The 22,883-nt window shown below is 45.7% G+C and overlaps 1 protein-coding gene and 1 non-coding gene across 21 annotated transcripts in view; both read left to right on the forward strand.

Moving 5' to 3' along the window:
* Positions 1-22,883, forward strand: part of NAP1L4 (nucleosome assembly protein 1 like 4) — a 51,019-nt gene that overhangs the window by 14,770 nt on the left and 13,366 nt on the right. For 12 of the 20 annotated variants that reach the window (XM_063644999.1, XM_063644997.1, XM_063645014.1 and 9 more), the window contains 7 exons: positions 4,483-4,582; positions 8,327-8,504; positions 9,072-9,158; positions 10,730-10,861; positions 15,950-16,021; positions 20,815-20,954; positions 22,177-22,322. In XM_063644999.1, coding sequence (XP_063501069.1) covers positions 4,483-4,582; positions 8,327-8,504; positions 9,072-9,158; positions 10,730-10,861; positions 15,950-16,021; positions 20,815-20,954; positions 22,177-22,322 — 855 coding nt within the window. The remainder of the gene's footprint in view (positions 1-4,482; positions 4,583-8,326; positions 8,505-9,071; positions 9,159-10,729; positions 10,862-15,949; positions 16,022-20,814; positions 20,955-22,176; positions 22,323-22,883) is intronic. The other 8 variants (XM_063645023.1, XM_063644983.1, XM_063645007.1 and 5 more) reach the window with 1 other exon arrangement.
* LOC129461606 (small nucleolar RNA SNORA54) lies at positions 16,804-16,926 on the forward strand. Its single transcript, XR_008650613.1, has one exon. It is a non-coding gene; the product is annotated as a small nucleolar RNA SNORA54 (small nucleolar RNA).

Below are 22,883 nucleotides of genomic sequence, written 5' to 3' on the forward strand. Positions count from 1 at the left end.
CTCTGGAAACATTTACTAATGCAAGTAAAGGATTCCTGTACTGCAGTGGTTTTATGAAAGCTAGAGTAATTAAAATGAAAAATCAGGCCGGCCGGCCAGCCGGCCTTCCTTCCTTCCTTCCTTCCTTCCTTTCTTTCTTTCTTTCTTTTCCCTCTCTGGCCCGCGCTACAATCTACTCGGCTTGCTGCTGCCCGCGCCGCGGACTGCCTGGGACTGCCGGCGCGCGCCACCGTTGCCTGCCTTTTCTCCTTTGCATGCAGGCACGCGTTCGCCATCTTGGCCACGCTGGTCGCTAGCTCCTGACGCCGAGTGCTCTGCCCGCCTCAGCCTCCCGAGGTACTGGGACTACAGACGGAGTCTCGCTCACCCAGTGCTCGGTGTTGCCCGGGCTGGAGTGCGGTGGCGTGGTCTGGCCTCGCGGCAGCCTCTACCCCCCGGCCGCCTGCCTTGGCCTGCCAGGGTGCTGGGATTGCAGCCCCTGCCCGGCCGCCGCCCCATCTGGAAGGTGGGGAGCGCCTCTGCCCGGCCGCCCCGTCTGGGAGGTGAGGAGCACCTCTGCCCGGCCGCCCCGTCTGGGAAGTGAGGAGCGCCTCTGCCCGGCCGCCCCGTCTGGGAAGTGAGGAGCGCCTCTGCCCGGCCACCCACCGTCTGGGAAGTGAGGAGCGCCTCTGCCCGGCCACCCACCGTCTGGGAAGTGAGGAGCGCCTCTGCCCGGCCACCCACCGTCTGGGAAGTGAGGAGCGCCTCTGCCCGGCCACCCACCGTCTGGGAAGTGAGGAGCGCCTCTGCCCGGCCACCCACCGTCTGGGAAGTGAGGAGCGCCTCTGCCCGGCCACCCACCGTCTGGGAAGTGAGGAGCGCCTCTGCCCGGCCACCCACCGTCTGGGAAGTGAGGAGCGCTTCTGCCCGGCCACCCACCGTCTGGGAAGTGAGGAGCGCCTCTGCCCAGCCGCCCCGTCTGGGAAGTGAGGAGCGCCTCTGCCCGGCCACCCATCGTCTGGGAAGTGAGGAGTGCCTCTGCCCGGCCGCCCCGTCCGGGAAGAAGTGAGGAGCGCCTCTGCCCGGCCGCCCCATCCGGGAAGAAGTGAGCGCCTCTGCCCGGCCGCCCCGTCCGGGAAGAAGTGAGGAGCGCCTCTGCCCGGCCGCCCCGTCCGGGAAGAAGTGAGGAGCGCCTCTGCCCGGCCGCCCCGTCTGGGAAGTGAGGAGCGCCTCTGCCTGGCCGCCCCGTCCGGGAAGAAATGAGGAGCGCCTCTGCCCGGGCGCCCCGTCCGGGAAGAAGTGAGGAGCGCCTCTGCCCGGCCGCCCCATCCGGGAAGAAGTGAGGAGCGCCTCTGCCCGGCCGCCCCGTCCGGGAAGAAGTGAGGAGCGCCTCTGCCCGGCCGCCCCGTCGGGAAGAAGTGAGGAGCGCCTCTGCCCGGCCGCCCCGTCCGGGAAGAAGTGAGGAGCGCCTCTGCCCGGCCGCCCCGTCTGGGAGGTGAGGAGCGCCTCTGCCCGGCCGCCCCGTCTGGGAGGTGAGGAGCGCCTCTGCCCGGCCACCCATCGTCTGGGAGGTGAGGAGCGCCTCTGCCCGGCCACCCATCGTCTGGGAGGTGAGGAGCGCCTCTGCCCGGCTGCCCCATCTGGGAAGTGAGGAGTGCCTCTGCCTGGCCACCCATCGTCTGGGAGGTGAGGAGCGCCTCTGCCCGGCCGCCCATCGTCTGGGAAGTGAGGAGCGCCTCTGCCCGGCCACCCATCGTCTGGGAAGTGGGGAGCGCCTCTGCCCGACCACCCATCGTCTGGGAAGTGAGGAGCGCCTCTGCCCGGCCACCTATCGTCTGGGAAGAAGTGAGGAGCGTCTCTGCCTGGCCGCCCCGTCTGGGAAGTGAGGAGCCCCTCTGCCCGGCCACCCCGTGTCTGGGTAGAAGTGAGGAGCTCCTCTGCCTGGCCGCTCCATCTGGGAGGTCTACCACGGAGGCCAGAAGCAATGTGGGGGCTGGACCTGGTGGCTCACGCCTGTGGTCCCGGCACTCTGGGGGGCGAGGCGGGTTGATCACTTCGGGCTAGGAGTTCGAAACCAGTCTGGCCAACTTGGCGAAACATGAAGAATACAACAGACAAACCAACCAACCAACTCAATGACAACAAAACAGGTCTACCCTGGAGTCATACTCTAATTTTTTGTATTTTCCTCCCTTTCTGATCCTTTATCCCACTTTCTTTTTCTTCCTCTTCCTTCTCCCTCTTCTTTGTCAAATAGAGGATTGAGTTATTATCACTGATCCATATAAAGTCCCTCTCTCATTTATTTTAACTCCCACCCCCATTTCTATTCCCCGACTTCCCATGTGCAACCTTCCTAATATGTTTGATACGCATCTTTTTGTTTGTATGTATTTTTAGAAAATGTTTATTGTTTTTGTATGCAAAAAAAATTAATAAAAAAATAAATAAATAAAAAATAAAAAAAAAAAAAAAGAAATCTACTGTTCAAAAAAAAAAAAATGAAAAATCAGTATCTCATTAATAAAAGATTTATTTATTATAGGAATTCAGACTCTACAGTAGTAAAGAGAGTAATAGTACAGTCTACCTTCTTGTACCTACCATCACTGAGCTTTAGTATTGATTAACAAATGACCAGTCTTTTTTCTTACTTTTGAGATGGAGCCTTGCTGTGTTACCCAGGCTGGTCTTGAACTCCTGGGCTCAAGCAGTTTTCCTGCCTCAGCCTCCCAGGTAGTTGGGGCTACAGGCACAGACCACTGCTCCTGGCCATTTTTTTTTTTTTAAGTCTATACCCTTTACTTTCCTTCCTTTGGAAAGCAAATCCTGGGAATGTCATTTTGTTCATAAATTCGCAGATGTGATATTTTTCCACCATTTAAAAAAAAATCTATATATCTGTACTCCCCACTCCCTCCAAACTGTTTGAAAGCAAGTGGTGGATATCTGTTTTCCTAAAAAATTCTACAATGTCATTACCAAGAAACAACATCGGAGCAATACCATTCTGTAATAGACGGTCATGCTTCTATTTCCCTGGTTTTCTCAGCAATTTTTACCCCACGCCTGAATCTAGCACCTACTCAAGGAGCATGCGCTTTGTTTTGTTCTAGAGTCATCTCCCTACCTGTTGCATCTTTTATTAATACATCAACACATCAGCGCTTTGGGCCACTGTTGTCTTATAGAATGCTCACAATCTGGATTTGCCCAGTCGTTTCTTCCTGATGAGATTCAGGGTAAACATTTTGGCAAGAAGGGCACACAGGTGACATGATGCAGTGGTTGTTGCTTCTGGAGGCACAGAATGTTGGCTCGGCACCTGCCCAGGGACACTGAGATTGATGATTAAGACAGTGCCTGCCAGACTTCTCTGTTACCAAGGTCCTTTCGCCTTGGAAGCAATCTGTCAGGCACGTGTAGATATCCTCTTCTTCTTCGGCAAACTTTCACACAGAGGTTTTAGCACCCATTGATATGTGTTTGTATATGCATGTAGTATTTATATACTATACTTGTGTACACAGTTTTATATATACAAATTATGTACCTTAAATACACTTCATGTGCTTCATGTTAGTGGTTGTGTTTGCAGTTCTATTATAAATGTTTAAAATCGAGTGCCTGCTTGGTGTGTTTGACTTACCCACATCATGGGAGAATACTCAGGATGGGAGAATACTCGGGATGGGAGAATACTTGGGCATGTGCTGGCTCTAAGCAAGGGAAGGGCGCTGGGTTTGGATTTCTGTATTGTGTCATTAAGAGGGAGATTGTTAAGAGTCTGTGTTATGAGCCAGATGTCTGCCACTTCTTAGTCACAACTGGGTGAAAGGACAGTCACTACCTTCTCAGGATCTCATTCATTGGTTTATTGGGAAATGGGCTTATAAATACAGACAGCTCGGTATTGTGAGCTCACTACACATGTAGGTTAGCCCTGAGTGGGGTGGAATGGTCAGAAGTGCTTCCTGGAGGGAGGTGGGTTTGGGCAGAAGGACATTCAAGGCAGAGGCAAGTAGCACATGCAAAGAAAACTTAGGGAACAGTGCTGGCAGGGAGCTAGTGAAGTCTATGGCACCACAGTGAGCAGGGGAGCTAGTGGATGCTCTTTTACTTTGAGGAACTGATCTCATCTCTGTTCTTGGCTTCTGGACACCACCATGGGACTTGGGGGTAGACCACGTGAACTTACGTTAATGATGTCCTCAGTTGTTTAAGCCTGGGGCTTAAACAGCCACAGTCCTGGTGAGAGCCAGGACTCGCTAGGTATTTATTCAGTAAATTTGTAACTACCCATCAGGTGATTAACCCAGAGTGTTAAATCCTCTTAAAATTTTAATTATTTTCAAGACATGTTTAAGAAGTCACTGGTATATGTATTTAGAAATTAGTAGATGTAAACCTAGGCAAAGCTAAGTAGATGTTACTAATTTTTGACTCTTGGCTATTGTGTGTGGTGGGCATATTTTAAATATGTTTGGTCTTAACTCTTCATAGAAAAGCTCACAGATCAGGTGATGCAGAATCCTCGAGTTTTGGCAGCTTTACAGGAGCGACTTGACAATGTCCCTCACACCCCTTCCAGCTACATCGAAACGTAAGTGTGCTGTGAATAGGGTCTCATGCAATTTGGAGAAACAAAAGGACAATAAAGGAAAAACCATTTTTCAGTTCCTCAGAACAGGAATAAATGTTTTTTTCATTCCAAGACATTGTCTGTGAGAGACAGGCACTGGGATACGAGAGGAGTGATCCTACCTGGTGCTTAGGCTCAGAGTTTGCCTGGTGGATGGAGTAGAGTGACCTGTCAGTTCTGATAGGAAGTGCACAGTGCCATCCTGTGGAGGGCTAGAGGATTTCACAGATCATCCGAGTTGGAGAGGACAGCTGGTGGCTCCTAAGTTAAACTAAGAGAATCACTCCTTCCTGACTTATCCACATAAGCCTGTGACACCAACACCTTAAAAAAAAAAAACTGGGCATAGTGCCGCATGCCTGTGAGTTTTCATTACCCTCCAGCCTGGGTGACAGTGAGACTGTCTTTAAAAAAAAAAAAAAAAAAAAAAAAGGATGGGGTCTCGCTATATTGCCTAGGCTGGTTTTGAACTCATGGGCTCAATCGGTTCTCCCGCCTCAGCCTCTCAAAATGCTGGGATAACGGGTGAGCCACTGTGCCTGGCTGACACCTTTGCTTTCTTACGAGAGGCCTATGTCCTAGATGTATTGCACTATGAAAATGATAAGGATGGTGATCCTAGAATCCTAGGATGGCTCTTGTCAGGACCTCCGTGTCTTACTTCTGGAAGGAATTTTTGGTTTTTGAGTTGGAGTCTCACTTTGTTGTCTAGGCTGGAGTGCAGTGGCATGTAATAGCTCATTGTAACCTTGAACTCCTGAGCTCAAGTAATCCTTCTACTTCAGCCACCAGAGTAGCTGGAACTATAGGCATGTACCACCATGCATGGCAATTTCTTTTTTTTTTTTTTTTTTTTTAAGGGATGAGCTGTTACTGGGCTTCCATCTATAATTGGGTCAGGGCTTGGTCTCCCAGGAGGCCCCACCTTCCGACTGGTTTCCCCAGTCAGGACTGCCAGGGCTATTATGAGAAGAAGGGGACATTTATTTTTTATTTTTATTTTTTGAGACAGAGTCTTGCTCTGTCATCCAGGCTGGAGTGCAACTTCTGCCTCCCAGGTTCAGGTGATTCTCCTGCCTCAGCCTCCCGAGTAGCTGGAATTACAGGTGTGCGCCACCATGCCCAGCTAGTTTTTTGTAGTTTTACTTTACGTTCTGGAGTAGATGTGCTGAGCGTGCAGGTTTGTTACATAGGTATACATGTGCCATGGTGATTTGCTACACGTTTTTTTTTTGTTTTTTGTTTTTTTTTTTTTTTTTTGTATTTTTAGTAGAGACGGATTTGCCGTGTTGGCCAGGCCGATCTCCAACTCCTGACCTCAGGTGATCTGCCCACTTCAGCCTCCCAAAGTGCTGGGATTACAGGCATGAGCCACTGCGCCTGGCCTAGAAGGTGACATTCAGAGTTTGCTTTGCCCATTTAGAAGCTTCTCAGGGGTTACTTAGTGGGCAAGGTGTTTTGATGTTATTTTTTTTGCAGACTAGATTGATGGGATGGAGTGATACTGAGTGGGAGTGGCAAGAATTGAGAATGAGTAATGGTTTCTAGTTTTCTCGCTTTAGAAACTGGGTTGGTGGGGTGGCATTCTGTGAGAGGAACTGCTTGAGTGGGAACAAGTTTATGTGGGACTAGAAGTGGTTCCATATTAGCCATATTGCAGGAAAAGTGCCTGCAGAGGGCTGGGTGTAGTTGGTATGAATGATTGAAGGACTGTTGTGGGCACACTAGGGTCCAGTTTGTTTAACATCTTTTGTCTAAATGATGAGTTAATGGGTGCAGCACACCAGCATGGCACATGTATACATATGTAACAAACCTGCACGTTGTGCACTTGTACCCTAAAACTTAAAGTATAATTTAAAAAAAAAATCCTTTGTCAGAGTTGGAAAGCTTCAAAAATTAAACTAATTTAAAATTGTATAATTAGCCAGGCATGGTAGCTCACACCTGTAATCCTAGCACTTTGGGAGGCCGAGGCAGGCAGATTGCTTGAGCTCAGGAGTTCGAGACCAGCCTGGGCAACACGGTCAAACCGCATCTCTCCAGGATGCAAAAAAATTAGCTGGGCATGGGGATGTGCCCCTGTAGTCCAACTACTCGGGATGCTGAGGTGGGAGGATCATTTGAGCCCAGAAAGTTGAGGCTACAGTGAGCTGAGATCGCACCACTGCACTGCAGCTTGGGCAACAGAGTGAGATCCTGTCACAATAAATGAATGAATGATCAGTGCAGAAAAGAGGTACAAATGGCAGTGGGAGTCTACCATTTTGTTAAATTCTTTCTGCTTTTCCCTTGTTCTCATCTACTACTAGCAGTAGTTCTAGAATGTTAAGCATTATTTGAGAGTCTTTGCTTAAACTAAGGACCTTTAGCTTGAGGTAGCTGTGGTTATATTTCACCCAGGAGAGTGGTCCTTTGGGATGCAAGGCAGTTGTTTTAATACCTCCCAGACCAGTGATATGTGTGTGTGACTTGCCTACTGCTCTGTACTGTCTCTTGTTGGAGGGTAAGTCAAGTGCTTAGACTTGAGGACTCTGATTGTGTGAATGAGTATTCAAGATGCAGGACCCAGGGCCCTGCCCCAGGTAGATTATTTGGGTCTATGATGGGGCCAGGAATCTGCTGTTCAGTCCACGTGATTGTGACCAGGGGCTTCGTTTTAAACAAATAGTTTTGATGGGTTAAACACAAGGATTTTTCTTCTGATTTATAAAAGTTATACATACAAACTATTTTTTAAAACATAGAACAGAATTGAAAGGTAAACTCATAGTTGACCTCTCTCAAGGACAAAGTTGTGTTGCCTGTGGTCTGTGTTTCTCAGATTTTTTCCTCCAGTGTGTTAACAAGTGTGGACTCCCACGTGGCACTAAATATTCCTGGACAGTGTGATTATGAATAGGCCATATTTGAATGCTGTTGAACTTGCATTGCCCACTTTTTCACTTGTGCAGATCTATCGATGGACACTCCAGCATAAATACTTGATTAGGATAAATTTTTTTTTCCTTTTGGTAAGATAGGGTCTCGTTCTGTTTCCCAGGCTGGAGTGCAGTAGCGCAGTCGTAGCTCCCTGCTGCCTTGACCTCGCAGACTCAAGTGATCCTCCCACCTCAGCCTCCTAAGTAGTTGGGACTACAGGCGCACACCATCATGCCTGGCTAATTTTTAAAAATTTTTGTAGAGAGAGGTCTTGCTATATTGCTCAGGCTGGTCTTGGAGTCCTGCCCTCAAGCAATCCTTCCACCTTGGCCTCCCAGAGTGGTGGGATTACAGGCATGAGCCACTGCTCCCAGCCTTAAGGATAAATTCTTAGAAGTGGAATTACTGGGTCCGAAGAACATTTTCAATATTTCTGCCCTTCAGAAAGATGAGTCAGTTAGAGGGCTTCTTGGCTCTTAGCCTCGTAAAACCTAGGTGTTTTGTTTTGGTTTTTAATTGCCAATTTGGTAAGGAAAAGATGAGTGTTCTTAAATGTTTTCTTTCTTTTGGATATTTTATGAGATTGAATCTTTATGTTTGACAATTTGTGTTTTTTCTTTCGTGAATTATCTTTTCTGCTTCCTCTTGTATCCTTTTTTTCCTATTGGGGTATTTGTCCTTTTCTTAATTTTTAAGAGGTCTTGTTCATAGTAAGGATGTTGATTCCATGTTAACCTAAATTTATTTTAATAAAATTGAAAAGCATGCTGCTTTATTTTGCAGGCATGAGGATGTTGTATTTCTTACTCCCTTTTTTAGTTTACCTAAAGCAGTAAAAAGAAGAATTAATGCATTGAAACAACTTCAGGTGAGATGTGCTCACATAGAAGCCAAGTTCTATGAAGAGGTACATGACTTGGAAAGAAAGTATGCAGCACTATACCAGCCTCTCTTTGACAAGGTAGGGGGCTCTGTTAATTTAATATACAGATAGTTTTCAACTTACGAAGGTGTTAGGTTCCGATAAACCCATTATAAGTTGACAACATCTAGGGTAAGAACGCATCTAACCTACCAAACATAGCTTAGTCTAGACTACCTTAAACAAGCTCAGAACACTTACGTTAGCCTGCAGTCAGCAAAATCATCTTCCACAAAGCCTATTTTATAATAAAGTGCTGAGTATCTCGTGTAATGTACTGAACACTACACAGAGAGTGGAACACAGTGTGGCTGTATTGGTGCCCAAAGTGTGATGGCTTCTGCACCATCATGAAGTTGAAAAATCTTTAGTTGAACCATTGGAAATCGGGAACTGTCTTTATTTTACATCTTTAGGTAAAACATCCAGATTTACCCAGGGAATCATTTAATACTTTTCTTTGAACCCTAAAATTTAGAATCTTAAAATAAGTTATAAAAATATCCAGTTTTCAAAGTCTTTTTGTAGACATTATTTATAAATTTAACTCTTGAGTTTCCAAGTAAGCTAATAACATAATTCTAATAAGGTCTCATTTTTATGTAGAGAAGAGAATTTATCACCGGTGATGTTGAACCAACAGATGCGGAATCGGAATGGCACAGTGAAAATGAGGAGGAAGAGAAATTGGCTGTAAGTCTTTAGAAAAATGTGACTCATGTTCTGTTTTAATACTGTTAAGCATTTTTTAATGACTAGTAAACTTATGTGCTTCTAACAGTAGGTGCTGCTGCATCATTAGATTGGGTTTAGATTCCTTTCTGATAATGGATCTAGCGTCTGACACAGTACTGTCAGTTGATAGGAGTAAGATGTAGTGCCACCTCAGTTATCTGGGGACAGGAGCATATTGAAATAAGTACTGTCAGTTGATAGGAGTAAGATGTAGTGCCACCTCAGTTATCTGGGGACAGGAGCATATTGAAATAAGGGATCAGACCAACAAAGATTAAAACATCAGAGAAAGCAAAGATCAAGAAGAGATGCCCCTGTGTTCTCAGTCACTGGAAGATTGGGGGAGTTGTGAGGGGAGTCCCTTCCTGCTCAGTGGCACGGACTAGCATGCCCCCTGAGAGGTGCTCAGCCAGTGGATTGGTTGCGTATGATTGTTGTGGTGTGGCCATCAGTCACCTGCTCACAGCCTTCCTTTAGTGACTGGTCCCATTCCAGTGCTGTGAAAACTCCCAGTGTACCATGAATTAACTTTGTCAGCCTGATTTTATGTTTGGGAGACAAGTAACTTTTATCCTATAACTAACTTTTTGCAGGTTTTTTTTTTTTTTTTTTGAGGTATATGGTAATTTTGGTAGCCATATGTGTTTTTGATCCTTTTAAAATAGTAGAACCTGGCCTAATTGAAGCCATGGCTGTGGATTAATACAGTTGTGAATCAGTTTCTAACAGCTCAAGGGAAATCTGCCTTCGCTGATTTAAAAGGCCTGCAAGATCATTTCATAATAACAGTCCCGTTTGGCAAGGCATTCAGAATTTCCCATAGTTCCATTTAGTGTTGTGTTTCACCTCCCTTGGTCTACCTTTTCCCTGGGGCCTGACTCCCCTTCACTTTGCCATGTAGCCTTTCTGGTCACTTTCTGATGCTTGCATGGTGTCTGTGAACCAGCATTTATAGCCACTTCCTTAAAGCTGCTGAGCACTTTCTTGCTGCAGATACTGCTGCAGCAAATTTTTTTTTTTTTTTTTTTTTTACTTCAACTTACCACCACACAAATTTTAACAAGAGGTCAGATTATTAGTCCAAGTGAACTTATTTATCCTTGCACTGGACCTTTTTTGCCCAGTGATAGATGTTCTACGTATTTGCATTGCATCTCCTTAACGTTGATGTACAGTCTTTGCATCTGCATTTGTGATGATGATTGTCTCAGGATGGCACCTCACAGAGCTAGCACTGGATGGCCTTTCCCAGAGTTGGTGGCACTTTGTCATTGCTTTAGTTTCTTCGCCTTTGATGTGAAATCGTATGGAATTCCATGTGGATGTAATGACTTGAATGCTTTTTTCCCTCAGAAGCATCTGAAAAGTGTTGCATGGCCCAGTGAGTGGTCTGGAGATGCAAACTCTGAAAGAAAGGTTTTTGATTGGAGATAGTACAGGATTCAGAAATGATATTCTACGTTAAGCCACTGCATTATTTGTAAATTTGTATTTTTGTTACCTATTTTGCATCTTTTTTTTTTTTTTAGGGAGACATGAAAAATAAAGTAGTCATAACAGAAAAAGAAGCAGCAACAGCTGAAGAGCCAAATCCCAAAGGAATTCCAGAGTTCTGGTTTACCATCTTTAGAAATGTAGATATGCTAAGTGAATTAGTCCAGGTAAGCACATTTCTATCTTGTAGAGAGATTATGTGGTAGTCTTCTAACATTACTTATCTATGGCATTTTTTAAGCGCTAAACTGGGCATTGAAAGGTTGTTCATAGTGGGCGGAAGGGCACTTTCTCTGACCAGGACCTCAGGTGAGCAGTCCTGATCTCACAGTGAATGGTTTATTCACAGTGGGGCTTCCATGCTGTCTTTTGCAGTTCTTGGTGGAAAGCTGGGCACTTTAGCCTGATCCAAAACTTTCAAATCAGTTCCTTTTACCTCTTGTAAAGGTCTGTTGTCTCGCCTGTGGGAAAGCCTATGAATAGATTCAAGAGCCCATCTCTGTCTTACTGTGGTGTGAGTGCACAGGAAAGGGTGAGGGCAGGAGACCAGAGTAGAATGAATTTTGAAGGGATGAGCTGTGTGTGTGTGTGTGTGTGTGTGTGTGTGTGTACACATTTCAGTGAATTTTTGAACAAGTTGCTAATATTTTCTGATCATTTCTCTTGAAAAAGTGTCTGTTTTTAAAAAAAGAAGGCCAGGCATGGTGGCTCATGTCTGTAGCCCCAGCACTTTGGGAGGCCAAGGTAGGCAGATCGTTTGAGACCAGCCTGGGCAGCATGGCGAAATCCCATCTCTACAAAAGATAGAAAAGTTAGCTCGGCGTTGTGGTGTGCACCTGTGGTCCCAGGTACTTGGGAGGCTGAGGCAGGAGGATCACCTGAGCCGAGGAGGTTGAGGCTGTGGTGAGCCGTGATCACGGTGCTGCACTCCATCCTGGTGGGTGACAGAGACCCTGTCTCAAAAAAAAAAAAAAAAAAAAAAAAAAAAAAACACCAACAAAACTCAGCCACCATTTCTGATTTTGTCTTGCCTTGACGTTTCACTTCCTATAGTGAAATGGTGAACAAATTAAAAGGTAACAAATTTGGTTTTCCCTGAAATGAGTTACAATAGAAGTTTCTAGAACAGAGAAACAAATCTTGCCTTAGGTTTCACTGACTGACTTGCTGTCGGTTTTTATTGCTCCACCGTCCCCAGAAACAGCACGTCTGCATTCAGACTTGCTCAGGACAGCTCCAGGCTCTGCTTGTGTGGGCAGAGTGCTTCTCCCATCACAGAGCATAGGCACTGTCCATTGCAAACTGGTATATTGTAATTTGCATAGGATTTTACAGCTACGGTTTTTAATGGTTTTCACAAATGTATCACATTGCTGCCTCTGCTACCTCCCTTGTTTAATGTGTGTCCTGTGTCCTAAGCCAAAACTTGAGAAAAGATGGAAAGAGTGATGTATTTCTGATTCTCCTTCCAGGCCGGAAAGCATCTAAAATAGAACAGCCTTGGTTTTTCCTGATCTGAGCTTCCTTTTCATAGGAAAAGGTGGAATTTAAGAAGACTAGACCATACTTTTAAAGGAATGCCATGCACCAGAATTTCATTGGAAAAATTAAGTAATGTCTACCAGAGCCGTAGTCTCACCCTAACTGTGTATTACAATCACCTGAGCAGCTTTGAAAACTAAATAGCAAAAACTAAATGCCTCATCTGTCACCATGGCACTGAGAGTTTTGAGGTGGTTTTAGGAACTCTAATGTGCACCCTGAGAGTTGAAAATCTCCATGGCAGGGAGCAGGTGGAGAGACTAGCTCTTAGTTCGTTCTGCTCAGACTTCGGGGGGCATGGGGAGTGGCCATGGCAGTGCAGATTCTGGTTCTGTGGGGCTGCCTGTCTCATGGGCCCTGGGGTGATTCTTGCCCTGCAGGGTTGGAGCATCTTCACGTGGGATTGGGGGTGCAGTGATAACAGGGTTTGGGAGCTAGAGTTAGGTGACTTGAGTGAGTTTTGGTGTCCCCTTCTGTGCGTGTGGCCACCTGGTTATGGCATTGGGGTTACTGGCCATGGATAGCGCTGCCTTGGGTTTTGAGAGCACAGTGAGGCATTTGGCCACATTTTAATGGAGTGTCCTTTCTCTTTCTCCCAGCACCTCTGTATTAGTGTCAGTGCTTCAGCATTTCAGCCATGAAGTGTCTTTTGTTGCTTTCTGTTTTAACAGCTTTAAAAAGATATGCAGGGGTTGATAGAGTACTCATTTAATATGCAGAGAATGAGGAAACGTTATTTGTACTGTTTGTAACCTCATAGCAGGTAATGGTAGCGTGTTCTATTGTGATTTTTTTTTAACAATTTTTTCTTTTTCTTTTTCTTTTTTTTTTTTTTTTTTTATTACGGAGTCTTGCTCTGTCACCCAGGCTGGAGTGCAGTGGCGTGATCTCGGCTCACTGTAAGCTCCACCTCCTGGGTTCATGCCATTCTCCTGCCGCAGCCTCCCAAGTAGCTGGTACTACAGGCACCCGCCACCACGCCTGGCTAATTTTTTTATTTTTAGTAGAGACAGGGTTTCACTGTGTTAGTCATGATGGTCTCGATCTGCTGACCTCGTCATCCACCTGCCTTGGCCTCCCAAAATGCTGGGATTACAGGCATGAGCCACCGCGCCCGGCCAACCGTTGTTTTTTAATGTCTGGTTTTGAAGTCTGCCATTTCTGAGAGAAGCCCTTTCATTTTTAAGGGACATGGCCTTGCTATGATGCCCAGCCTAGAGGTCAGTGGCTTTTCATAGGCACAGTCACAGTGCACTACTGTCTCAGTCTCCTGGCCTCAAGGGGTCCTCCCGAGTAGCTGGGACCGTAGGTGTGCGCCACTGTGCCCAGCTCATTTTGGTCAAATATTAAATTCCAAAGACAGATTAACTGACTCCCTTTGTTCTAAATTTGGGGATAGTTGAAATATATTCCTGCAAGTAGAGTGGAAAATTTGAGATGGCAGCTTTATGATCTGAGTGCGATGCCTCCAGTGTTGTGCCTTTGCTTCCTGAGTCTTGAGTGTCTGCCATTGTGGGGCATTACCTTATATCTGCCCTGGACATTTAAAGTTTTGACCCACAGGGTACATGGCTGCTTGAGGAAATTAGAACATAATGGTTATTTTATGAAGTTTGGGAAAACATGAGTGGGCACTGTGTCTTTGAGTGGGATGAGTTTGAAGTTCCCAGTGCCATCTCTGTAAAGCATGCTGGTGGAAGTGCTTGTCTTGGTGATCTAGAGCCAGCGCATGCCTCCATGGGTGGCACTCGCAGCGTTGGAGACTGAACATTGCATGCAGGTGTGGGCCATTTCACAACTGCCTTTGGGTTACTTTTTGTCTAGATACTTGCAGGTATCTTTTTGTTGATGTTTCTGTTTTGTTCTATAATGTCAGAAGAGTTGAAAATTAGGACTCACTTAATGGAAAGTCAGGCACAGAAAGGGAAATACCTCATGTTCACACTCATGTGGGAGCTACAAAAACAGCTCACTGAAGCAGAGAATTGTTGATAAAGGCTAAGAGGGAGAGAAAGGGGAGGATAAATAGGGAGAGGTCTGTTGAGAGGTCTGTTATCAGATACAGAGTGACTGCTAGATGGGAGGAGTAAGTTCTGGTGTTTTGTAGCACTGTAGGGTGAATGTGGCTAACGATAATTTAGTGTGTATTTTCAGAAAGGTAGAGGATGGGTTTTGAATGTTCAAAAATAAATGTTTGAGGTGATGGTCCTGATTTATTACACATTGTATATGTGCATCAAAATGTCAGTGTGTCCCATAAATAGTACAGTTATTACATACAACTAAAAAAGAGAAAAAATTATTTAAGAAAAACTTAATGCAACTTCAAGACATTTTGAGGTTCAGTGCCCAGACTTTGGGGGTAGAGAAGCGACTGCCATGTTACAAACGAAGCGCCTGCTGCCAGTGCGTGTTTCTGAGGATTCAGGTCTTCCCACTCCTCTTCTGACTTTCCTCACTGGGACTTTCTAAGCTGACAGGTATTGGCAAACTGAGTTTAAAGAAATATCACTTGTAAAATGATAACAGACACAGATAAGAATTGTGTGCTCTTCTATGATGCCCCACTCTTCCGTGGTGCCCGCAAGTTGGATCTCAGACACGCTCTATGTAAGTGTCCTTAAATAAGTGACCATGTGTGGCTGGGCGTGGTGGCTCGCACCTGTAATCCCAGCACTTTGGGAGGCCGAGGCGGGCAGATCACGAGGTCAGGAGATAAGACCATCCTGGCTAACACGGTGAAACCCCGTCTCTAATAAAAATACAAAAAATTAGCCGGACATGGTGGCGGGCGCCTGTAGTCCCAGCTACTTGGGAGGGTGAGGCCGGGAGGCGGAGCTTGCAGTGACCGAGATCACACCATTGCACTCCAGTCTGGGCGACAGAGCGAGACTCCATCTCAAAAAAAATAAAGAAGTGACCGTGTGTATTGTGAGTTTTGGATACAGTCATGAGCCACATAACATATTTTGGTCACAACAGACTGCATATAGGATGGCAGTCCTGTAAGATTATGATACCATATTCTTACTGTACCTTCTCTGTGTTTAGATACACAAATAATTATCATCACCAGCTGCTTCCAGTATTCAGTACAGTCACATGCTGTTCAGGTTTGTAGCATAGGAGCAATAGTGGATAGTAGGCTGCACTATCTAGGTTTGTGTAAATATACTCTGATGAACGCACGCCGAATTGCCTAACAATGTGTTTCTCAGGAGGTGCCCCCATTGTTAAGCCATGCACAACTTTATTGCCACAGGTGGGGAAGCTGGCTGCCAAGGCTGTAGCTGATCTAGCCTTCTCTTCTGACTTCCAGGTTTCTGCTCTGTCTCCTCAGAGAGGCTGAGGACCAACAGTCTTCGTTGGTAGCATTTCTGATCTCTGTGTGCAGTGGCAGCTGGTGGCAGGAAAGCAATGAAGGCCCTTGCCCCAGTATTGCAGGCAGGCCGGTGTCAGTGGCACTGCCCTTTGCTGGCAGTGGCAGCCACTGTTGCTCCACACTAGGGAAAGGGGACACCTTGGTGCTGCTTCTCTGTGACAGGGAGTTGGTGAATAAGTTTGGGTTTCTTCCTGGTAGTTATTACTTGACAAGGACAGAATTCCAGTAGGGCTAGTTATGCAACATCTGGGAGCCTATGCAACCATGACTTCGGGAGAGATGTGTTGTTTTTTTAAAAGCCTATTGGAATTTTTTTTCTCTTTTTGATTAGGAATATGATGAACCAATCTTGAAACACCTGCAGGATATTAAAGTGAAATTTTCTGACCCTGGACAGCCTATGGTGAGTACTGACTTGACCTTCTGGTTGGCATCAGACAGGGTCAGTCCACAAAGATGGAAGAACTTGGAGCCAGGGGCAGGAAACCCACAAAACCCACACCCAGCCACTCATCTGCTGGGCAGCCCTGGGTGAGACTGCTCTCCAAGAGTTAGACTGAGAACTGCATTGTGTGTTTGCTCCCTGAGTTAGATGGGGATCCCATTGCCTTTCTGTGTCATGCTTGGCGCTGTAGTCGTGAGTCTGTGCTGGATAATTTGACAGTGATGCAGACCATGTGATGCTCCAGACCCTGCAGCCGGGTGGGCACCAACGCAGGAGTCAGGCTGCAACTCCTGGGCTGTAGTGGTGCTGTCCACTGTGCCAGGCCTCGGTCTTGTAGTTTGTTTGTTTACTGTGTTGGGTGGAGATGATACCATTCTTTTCCCAAGTGTCTCTGAAGTTTGCATGCGTCTAATGTATATTTTTAATGTTTAAAAAGATGGGAGCTATATACACATATGATCAGCACTTACTCAGAAATCTGAACCTACTAGGTTTTACCCTAAAAAAAGCGGAAATAAGACTGAAAAATGTTTTCCTGCTCTTTGATTTGTCCTGAAACACATCTTTACAATATGCTTGCTATGGCATATCATTGCACTTGTAACGTTAGTGGCGTGGATCAGCCTGCCAGTTGGTAAGATAAGCTTGACTAGGTCAGCTCTTACTTTTATCTGAGGAACCATATGCTCATCTTCAAATGGCCTTGCCAGGCTGTCTCATCCCAGCCTGGTTTTCCCAGGGAGCACTGTTCGTAACCTGTTAGCCTGGCTGTAGCTAACGGGTTCCATTCCGGTGCAATAGGATTTCCAGCGACACATGACTGACTGACTGGTGGCTTTCAGTTTCAGGTCTTGGAGACAAATGCTGCATGACGGGCTGTGGGTTAGGGATCTTGGGGGTGGGTGATGGTGGTAGGGACCTGGGGCCAATCACCGGTATCTTCCTTCCTCCACATCTCAGCACTGGGGCCTGGGCTAATGGATGAGGGCCACTAGGAGTGGGATTTCTTCACTGCAAGTGCTGCAAGTAATGCCTGGGGCAGCAGCAGGGGTGGGCAGTGGATGTACCTGTATCTGTCCCTTCTACTTTTTCCTGTCTGTTTTCCACTATGGAAGGTGACATTCAGGTGTCCCTCTCTAGGTGGGGCACTGGGAGCCGGGAGTGATGCCTGCTCACCAGCTGGGGGCTGCCCTCCAGAAGGGACACCCCATCTTCCCTGCCCCATGTGGGTTATAGCAGGTCCTTCTTTCTGGGCTTGCATCACTTCTCTTTAGACTTTATCACAGGGCCCCCAGGAGCCGCCTGGGCACGTCTGCCTAGTTTGCCCTCATTGGTGTGCATTCTCTTCCCCATGGTGTGAGCGTGTGGTGCTTTAAGGTTCTGTGTGTTTTTTCCTTGTACTTCTTTCTTACCTGTGATTCATCCAGACGCTATTAACTTTTTTTCCCCTTTGGGTCAGTTCCTTTTTTTTTCCCTTTCTTTTTTCTCCTTTTCTTTTTTTTTCTTTCTTTCTTTCTTTTTTTTTTTTTTTTTTTTTTTTGAGACCGAGTCTCACTCTGTCGCCAGGCTGGAGTGCAGTGATATGATCTCGGCTCACTGCAACCTCTGCCTCCCGGGTTCAAGCGATTCTCCTGCCTCAGCCTCCCGAGTAGCTGGGACTACAGGCGTGCACCACCATGCCCAGCTAATTTTTGTATTTTTAGTAGAGACGTGGTTTCACCATGTTGGCCGGGATGGTCTCAATCTCTTGACCTCGTGATCCGCCGGCCTCAGCCTCCCAGAGTGCTGGGATTACAGGCATGAGCCACCACACCCGGCCTCTTTTTTCTTATTGGACACCTGTTCGATGATTTCCGAGGTCAATTTTCTTTCTTTCTTAGCCTGTCGTCTTATTTTCCTCCATCTCATTGTGACTCATAGACTAGAGCTCTGGTTGTGGTAGACTGTGGACCAGTAATTTTTTTTTTTTCTTTTTACTTCCCTATTATAAAAGTCATATGTAGAAAATACAGGCAAGTGTAAAGAACACTATACAAATCTGTCTTCTAAAAGTAAATCTCAGCAGCTTAGTGAATTTCCCCATACTCTTTTTCCTTCGTAAAATTATTATGAAGCGTCTAACTCATTTTAGTTTATAAAGATAAATGAAACTTCAAAATGAGTCTTGGCTGGTGTTTTTGCAGCTCCTGATGACCATGCCTCATTCCCTTCCCTTGAGCGCTTGCCTGCCTGGATACACAGTGCACACGTGTGCTGCACGGCTCCTGCCGCACCACATGGTGTGTGCACAGTGTCACCCTGCTGCCACATCGATGACACAGGCTTGCCGGAGGGAATAGTTGTTACTGCAGCCATTGGCTATAAAATGGTTTAACATTCCCCTACATGCACCACCTCCCCCATTGTAAATTGTTGCATTTATGATCAGCATACTTGAACCCACATTTGTGTTACATTAAATGTTTGATGATTTCCTTAGTTTAGATTCCTTTCAGTGTACTTACTAGTCAAAAGAAGATGAAGCTTTAGAAGGCCCAAAGGTCGTTCAGTTGGGATTACAGACATGAGCCACCCAGGCCCTGCCTAATTTTGCATTTATTTAGTTGATTGTAAGATTGAGCATGGTTAGCATATTTATGGCTTACCTGGCTGTAATGCATGTGTGAATGAAGCAGTCTTATTTTCAAGCCACTTTTCATTTGGGCAGTTGAACAGTTTCTTGAATCATCTTCAGTTGTCTTTGGGTTACTCTTGACTGAACAAAGGCAGAGGGGAGAGAAAAAAGGAAAATAGGAAGAATATGAATCTATCTATAGAAAAGTAGGCTGGGTGTGGTAGCTCATGCCTGTAATCCCAGCACTTTAGGAGGCCAAGGTGGGAAGATTGCTTGAGCCTGGGAGTTCGAGACCAGCCTGGGCAACATAGGGAGAACTGGTCTTTAAAAGAGAAAGTAAAAAGGAGGGGAAAAAATGAGTAGGACATGGTGAAGGACCACAAGTCTAATAGCACTATTTGTTTTATTGGGGCCACCCCGTGCCCTGGGTTGGTTGTCCACACTGTGGTCACAGCCTTAAACAGTTCTGGGATCATAGTAATCTCTCCATTGGTTGGCTACTTGTCTCCCCTCTTTATGTTGGTTTTATTTTTTAAGCCCTGGAGGGTTGGGAGAGAAATAGGCATTTTATTTGATGCTGATTCCCTATAGCTACCTCTTCCGTTCCTTGTGATTTTTGCCAGGCAGGTGACTGGCCTGTGGTTCATCTGCAGTGCCCTACCCCCTTCCTTTGCTCTTGCCAAGGCCAGTGGAGAGCTCCTAGCCAGATCCTGCTGTCATCCATTCTAGAAACCAACTAGACTGTCTCCCTGATCCTGACTTCCTAAGCCCTCATGGCCCCCCTCTCCTCCTCCATCTTTCTTTGAAAGTTGTCTTTGCACTTCTCCTTTGTGCAAGTGGTTTGTTTGAATGTATAAACTTTTTTTGAGGAAATTTTTGCTGTATATATTTTTTTAGTCTTCTTAATTTGCCCTCCATTGATGGTTTTACCATTACAATGAAAATGGAAACAGCTAACATTTAGCCAGCCTTGCCTATAAACCCGGCTCTAAGTGATACAGATTAACCATCAAGGCGGCTCCTAGAAAGGGAGAGAGTTATTTCTAGTGTACAGATGAGGAAACTAAAGCAGGGAGACATTGAGTAGCTTCCACGAATTGCCTATCATTGTAGGCAGAGATGGGATTTGAATCCAGGCTGTCTGAGCGCAGAACTGGTCTTGTAAACTGTCTATAAATTACTCAACCAAGCTCATCTTCCATGTTTTTCTTCTATAACTAGGGATGAGGTCAATGTCTTTGCACATATCGATGCATCCATCCAGGTATTTTTCTCAAATAGAACAAATTCCTCAAAATAGAATTACTGAGTCAGGGAATATGCCTTTTAATTTAATTTAATTTTTTTTTATATTGCCAAATTGTCCTTCATAAAATCTGTTGACAGTATATGGGTGTGCCCAGTACCCCAAAATCCTGGCTGGGTCTACATATTTTTGTACATTTTGCCCCGAAGAAAGGCATCTCATTTTGGTGTTCGTGTGTTTTGTTACTTGTGAGCATGAATGCCTTGTTGCTGCTGTTGGATGTTACCTATGCCTGCGTTCATGTTTGCATCCTTTTTCCCGATGTGCTCACGTCTCTTCCAGGTCTGTAGCATGCTTTGTAAGTGAGGGATGAGCTTTCTGTCCTTGTAGAGATTTGTCCTTTTCTCCCACCCACCTCCCGGGAGAAAAGCTGTGGGTCACTGCTTTTATTGCACAGCACAGAATACAGACCCTGGCTTCCCCCAGCAGGGCGGGGGCTGGGGCTTAGGCTGAGTGGAAAAGGAGAGGAGGATGGCCTGCTGGTCCCCTTACTTTCCCCTGGTCACCTTCCCTCCTTCCAGGAAGCAAGGGCTGGGAGCCGCTAAGAGAAGCTAGGATTCCTTAGGAGAGCTTGACGCCTATTGGTGAGGAGGCATTGGAGGGGGAACATGCCCCTTACTCATGAACTGAACAGATATTTCCCTCCAGTCCATCATTTGTTTTTTTAACTTCATGCTGGTCTTTTTTGCGGTGGAGAAGTTTTTCTTGTTCCATGGCCCTATCTGTTGAGCTTCCCCAAAATAGCTTCTAGTAAGTGTTTTGTACTCCAAGCAATCTGTCCTCGTTATTTTTCTATTTTAACTGGTGCTTACTCTGAATTTCTACTTTTAGTCTTTTGTGTTAGAGTTCCACTTTGAACCCAACGACTACTTTACCAACTCAGTCTTGACAAAAACCTACAAGATGAAATCAGAACCAGATAAGGCTGATCCCTTTTCCTTTGAAGGTCCTGAGATTGTGGACTGTGACGGGTAAGAAAATGTCATTCTACCTTGTTTTTCTGAAACAAAATCAAAAGGTAATTTTGTAACTTGATGGGTAAGATAGAAGTAAGGAATAAAGTACAGTCTTGAGTCTTCTTAAAAGCCTGGTAGATGGATATTTCAATAGTCTTTCAGTTTGGGAATGCTTGTATACAGTGCAGAACTTGGAGATGACGGCTGAACCTGGGAAATGAGTCACGTGGTTGCACATGCAAGCCTTTGGGATAGTGCCCTGTTTCTTCATTTAAATGAAAGTATTGGGTTCTCTAGACATCATGAATTGGAGTTCTTAAAATTGAATTCATGGATTACCCTCAGCAAATAAATACTTATTGAATGAATGAGTCTGAGTCCAGGGCTGTATTGATCAGCTGATTGCTTTGGAGATAGGTGGGGGCAGCATAGCTGTTGTTTGAGTCACTGATTTCAGTCTTTATAAATCACTAAAGAGAGAATTTGATTTAGAATTAATTTCTCCAGGTTGGGTTGACTGAGAAATGGTTTTAGTCTTGACTTGAAACAATTATGTTTATTTACCAGAACTAAGTACTAATTGTTAATTCAGGACTTTATTAAAATCCTGCTGGAGTAATTTAGAAAGATGATTTTCCAGGGCCAGGCCATCATGTGAGAAAAAGGCCTGGCCTTTCCAAGCGTGTTCTTAAGCAGGCAGTATTGAGATCTGCCAGGTGTTGCCTAGGTCCATGGTGATTGTATGTTAGAGAGCGTGCTGTGCTCAGCCCTCGCCAACATCCCTGGGGCTGGAGTGGTCTGCACTGGCCATCAATATTCCCAGTGGCCACCTCTTTCCTTTTTTCAGCTGTCCTGCTCACTTGGCTGCTTTGAACAGCAGCAACTCCTCCTTCCTTGGGAAGCCACGGACAAGTTCTTGTGTATCGTGCAGACTTGACAGGGCTTTGCCACAGAATATACAGTTCAGAGTCCTGATGAAATGTCTTGGGAAAATAATACCGTTGTTCCAAAAGTCTGAAGTTTGAGGCAGTGGTCACACCCAAGTTGAAAGAGGACCAGGCCGTTTCTCTTTTTGCCAACCTCCAGATGAACTTCATGGGCCATTGTATTTGGTTTGCAGATTGGTTTTATTTAGTTTTCCAGGTTTGGCATAGAGCTGTGGTTTGCTTCCTGCATGCATTTGTAATGGATTTGTCTCATGGATTGTGTGTTCATGACAGCTGTCTTGTCCTGGTAGGTGTACTATTGACTGGAAGAAAGGAAAGAATGTTACTGTCAAAACCATCAAGAAAAAGCAGAAGCATAAGGGTCGAGGCACTGTTAGAACAATTACGAAACAAGTACCCAATGAGTCCTTTTTCAACTTCTTCAATCCATTGAAAGGCAAGTCTGTTGGTTGTTAATATTCATTATGTTCTTGTATAAAATAATTTTGGTCACCTGATAGATTCCTAACACCCAGAGACTTTAGTCCTGTTTTTTCAGGCAAGTGTGGTCAGTAGGGGCACATTGCTGTGTCCCAGGCTGTTCTGTTGGTGCACTGGCAAGTTTATCATGGGGGGCAGAGGTAGCTAGGACAGTAAGAGTAGGATTGTCATCTTCTGCAGGAAAGGGAAGAGCTTTACTCTGCTTGGCTGCAGCCCAGGCAAAAACTTGCAGTTCTGTTTTAAGAAAACTGAATCGAGTATTTGCACCTGGGCTGCTTCCTCGCTTGGACACCTGGAGCACCCTTCTCCACCAGGTGGCATTTCTGCCCCGCTTTTGTGTGTGGTTTGCACCCCCTGGGGACCACTCCCAGCCTCGGAGAGCTGCTGGGTTTGCTCTCCAGGTACCCGTTACTGCTGTACGCTGGTTCTAGTTGTGCTGCTTTTGGATCATCTGCTTAGTCCCCCTTTTCTTGTAATTTTTTATGCATAATTTGATAGAATTTTTTGGAATTTATAT

Source organism: Symphalangus syndactylus, chromosome 1 (genome assembly GCF_028878055.3).
Source record: "Symphalangus syndactylus isolate Jambi chromosome 1, NHGRI_mSymSyn1-v2.1_pri, whole genome shotgun sequence".
NCBI lineage: Eukaryota > Metazoa > Chordata > Mammalia > Primates > Hylobatidae > Symphalangus > Symphalangus syndactylus.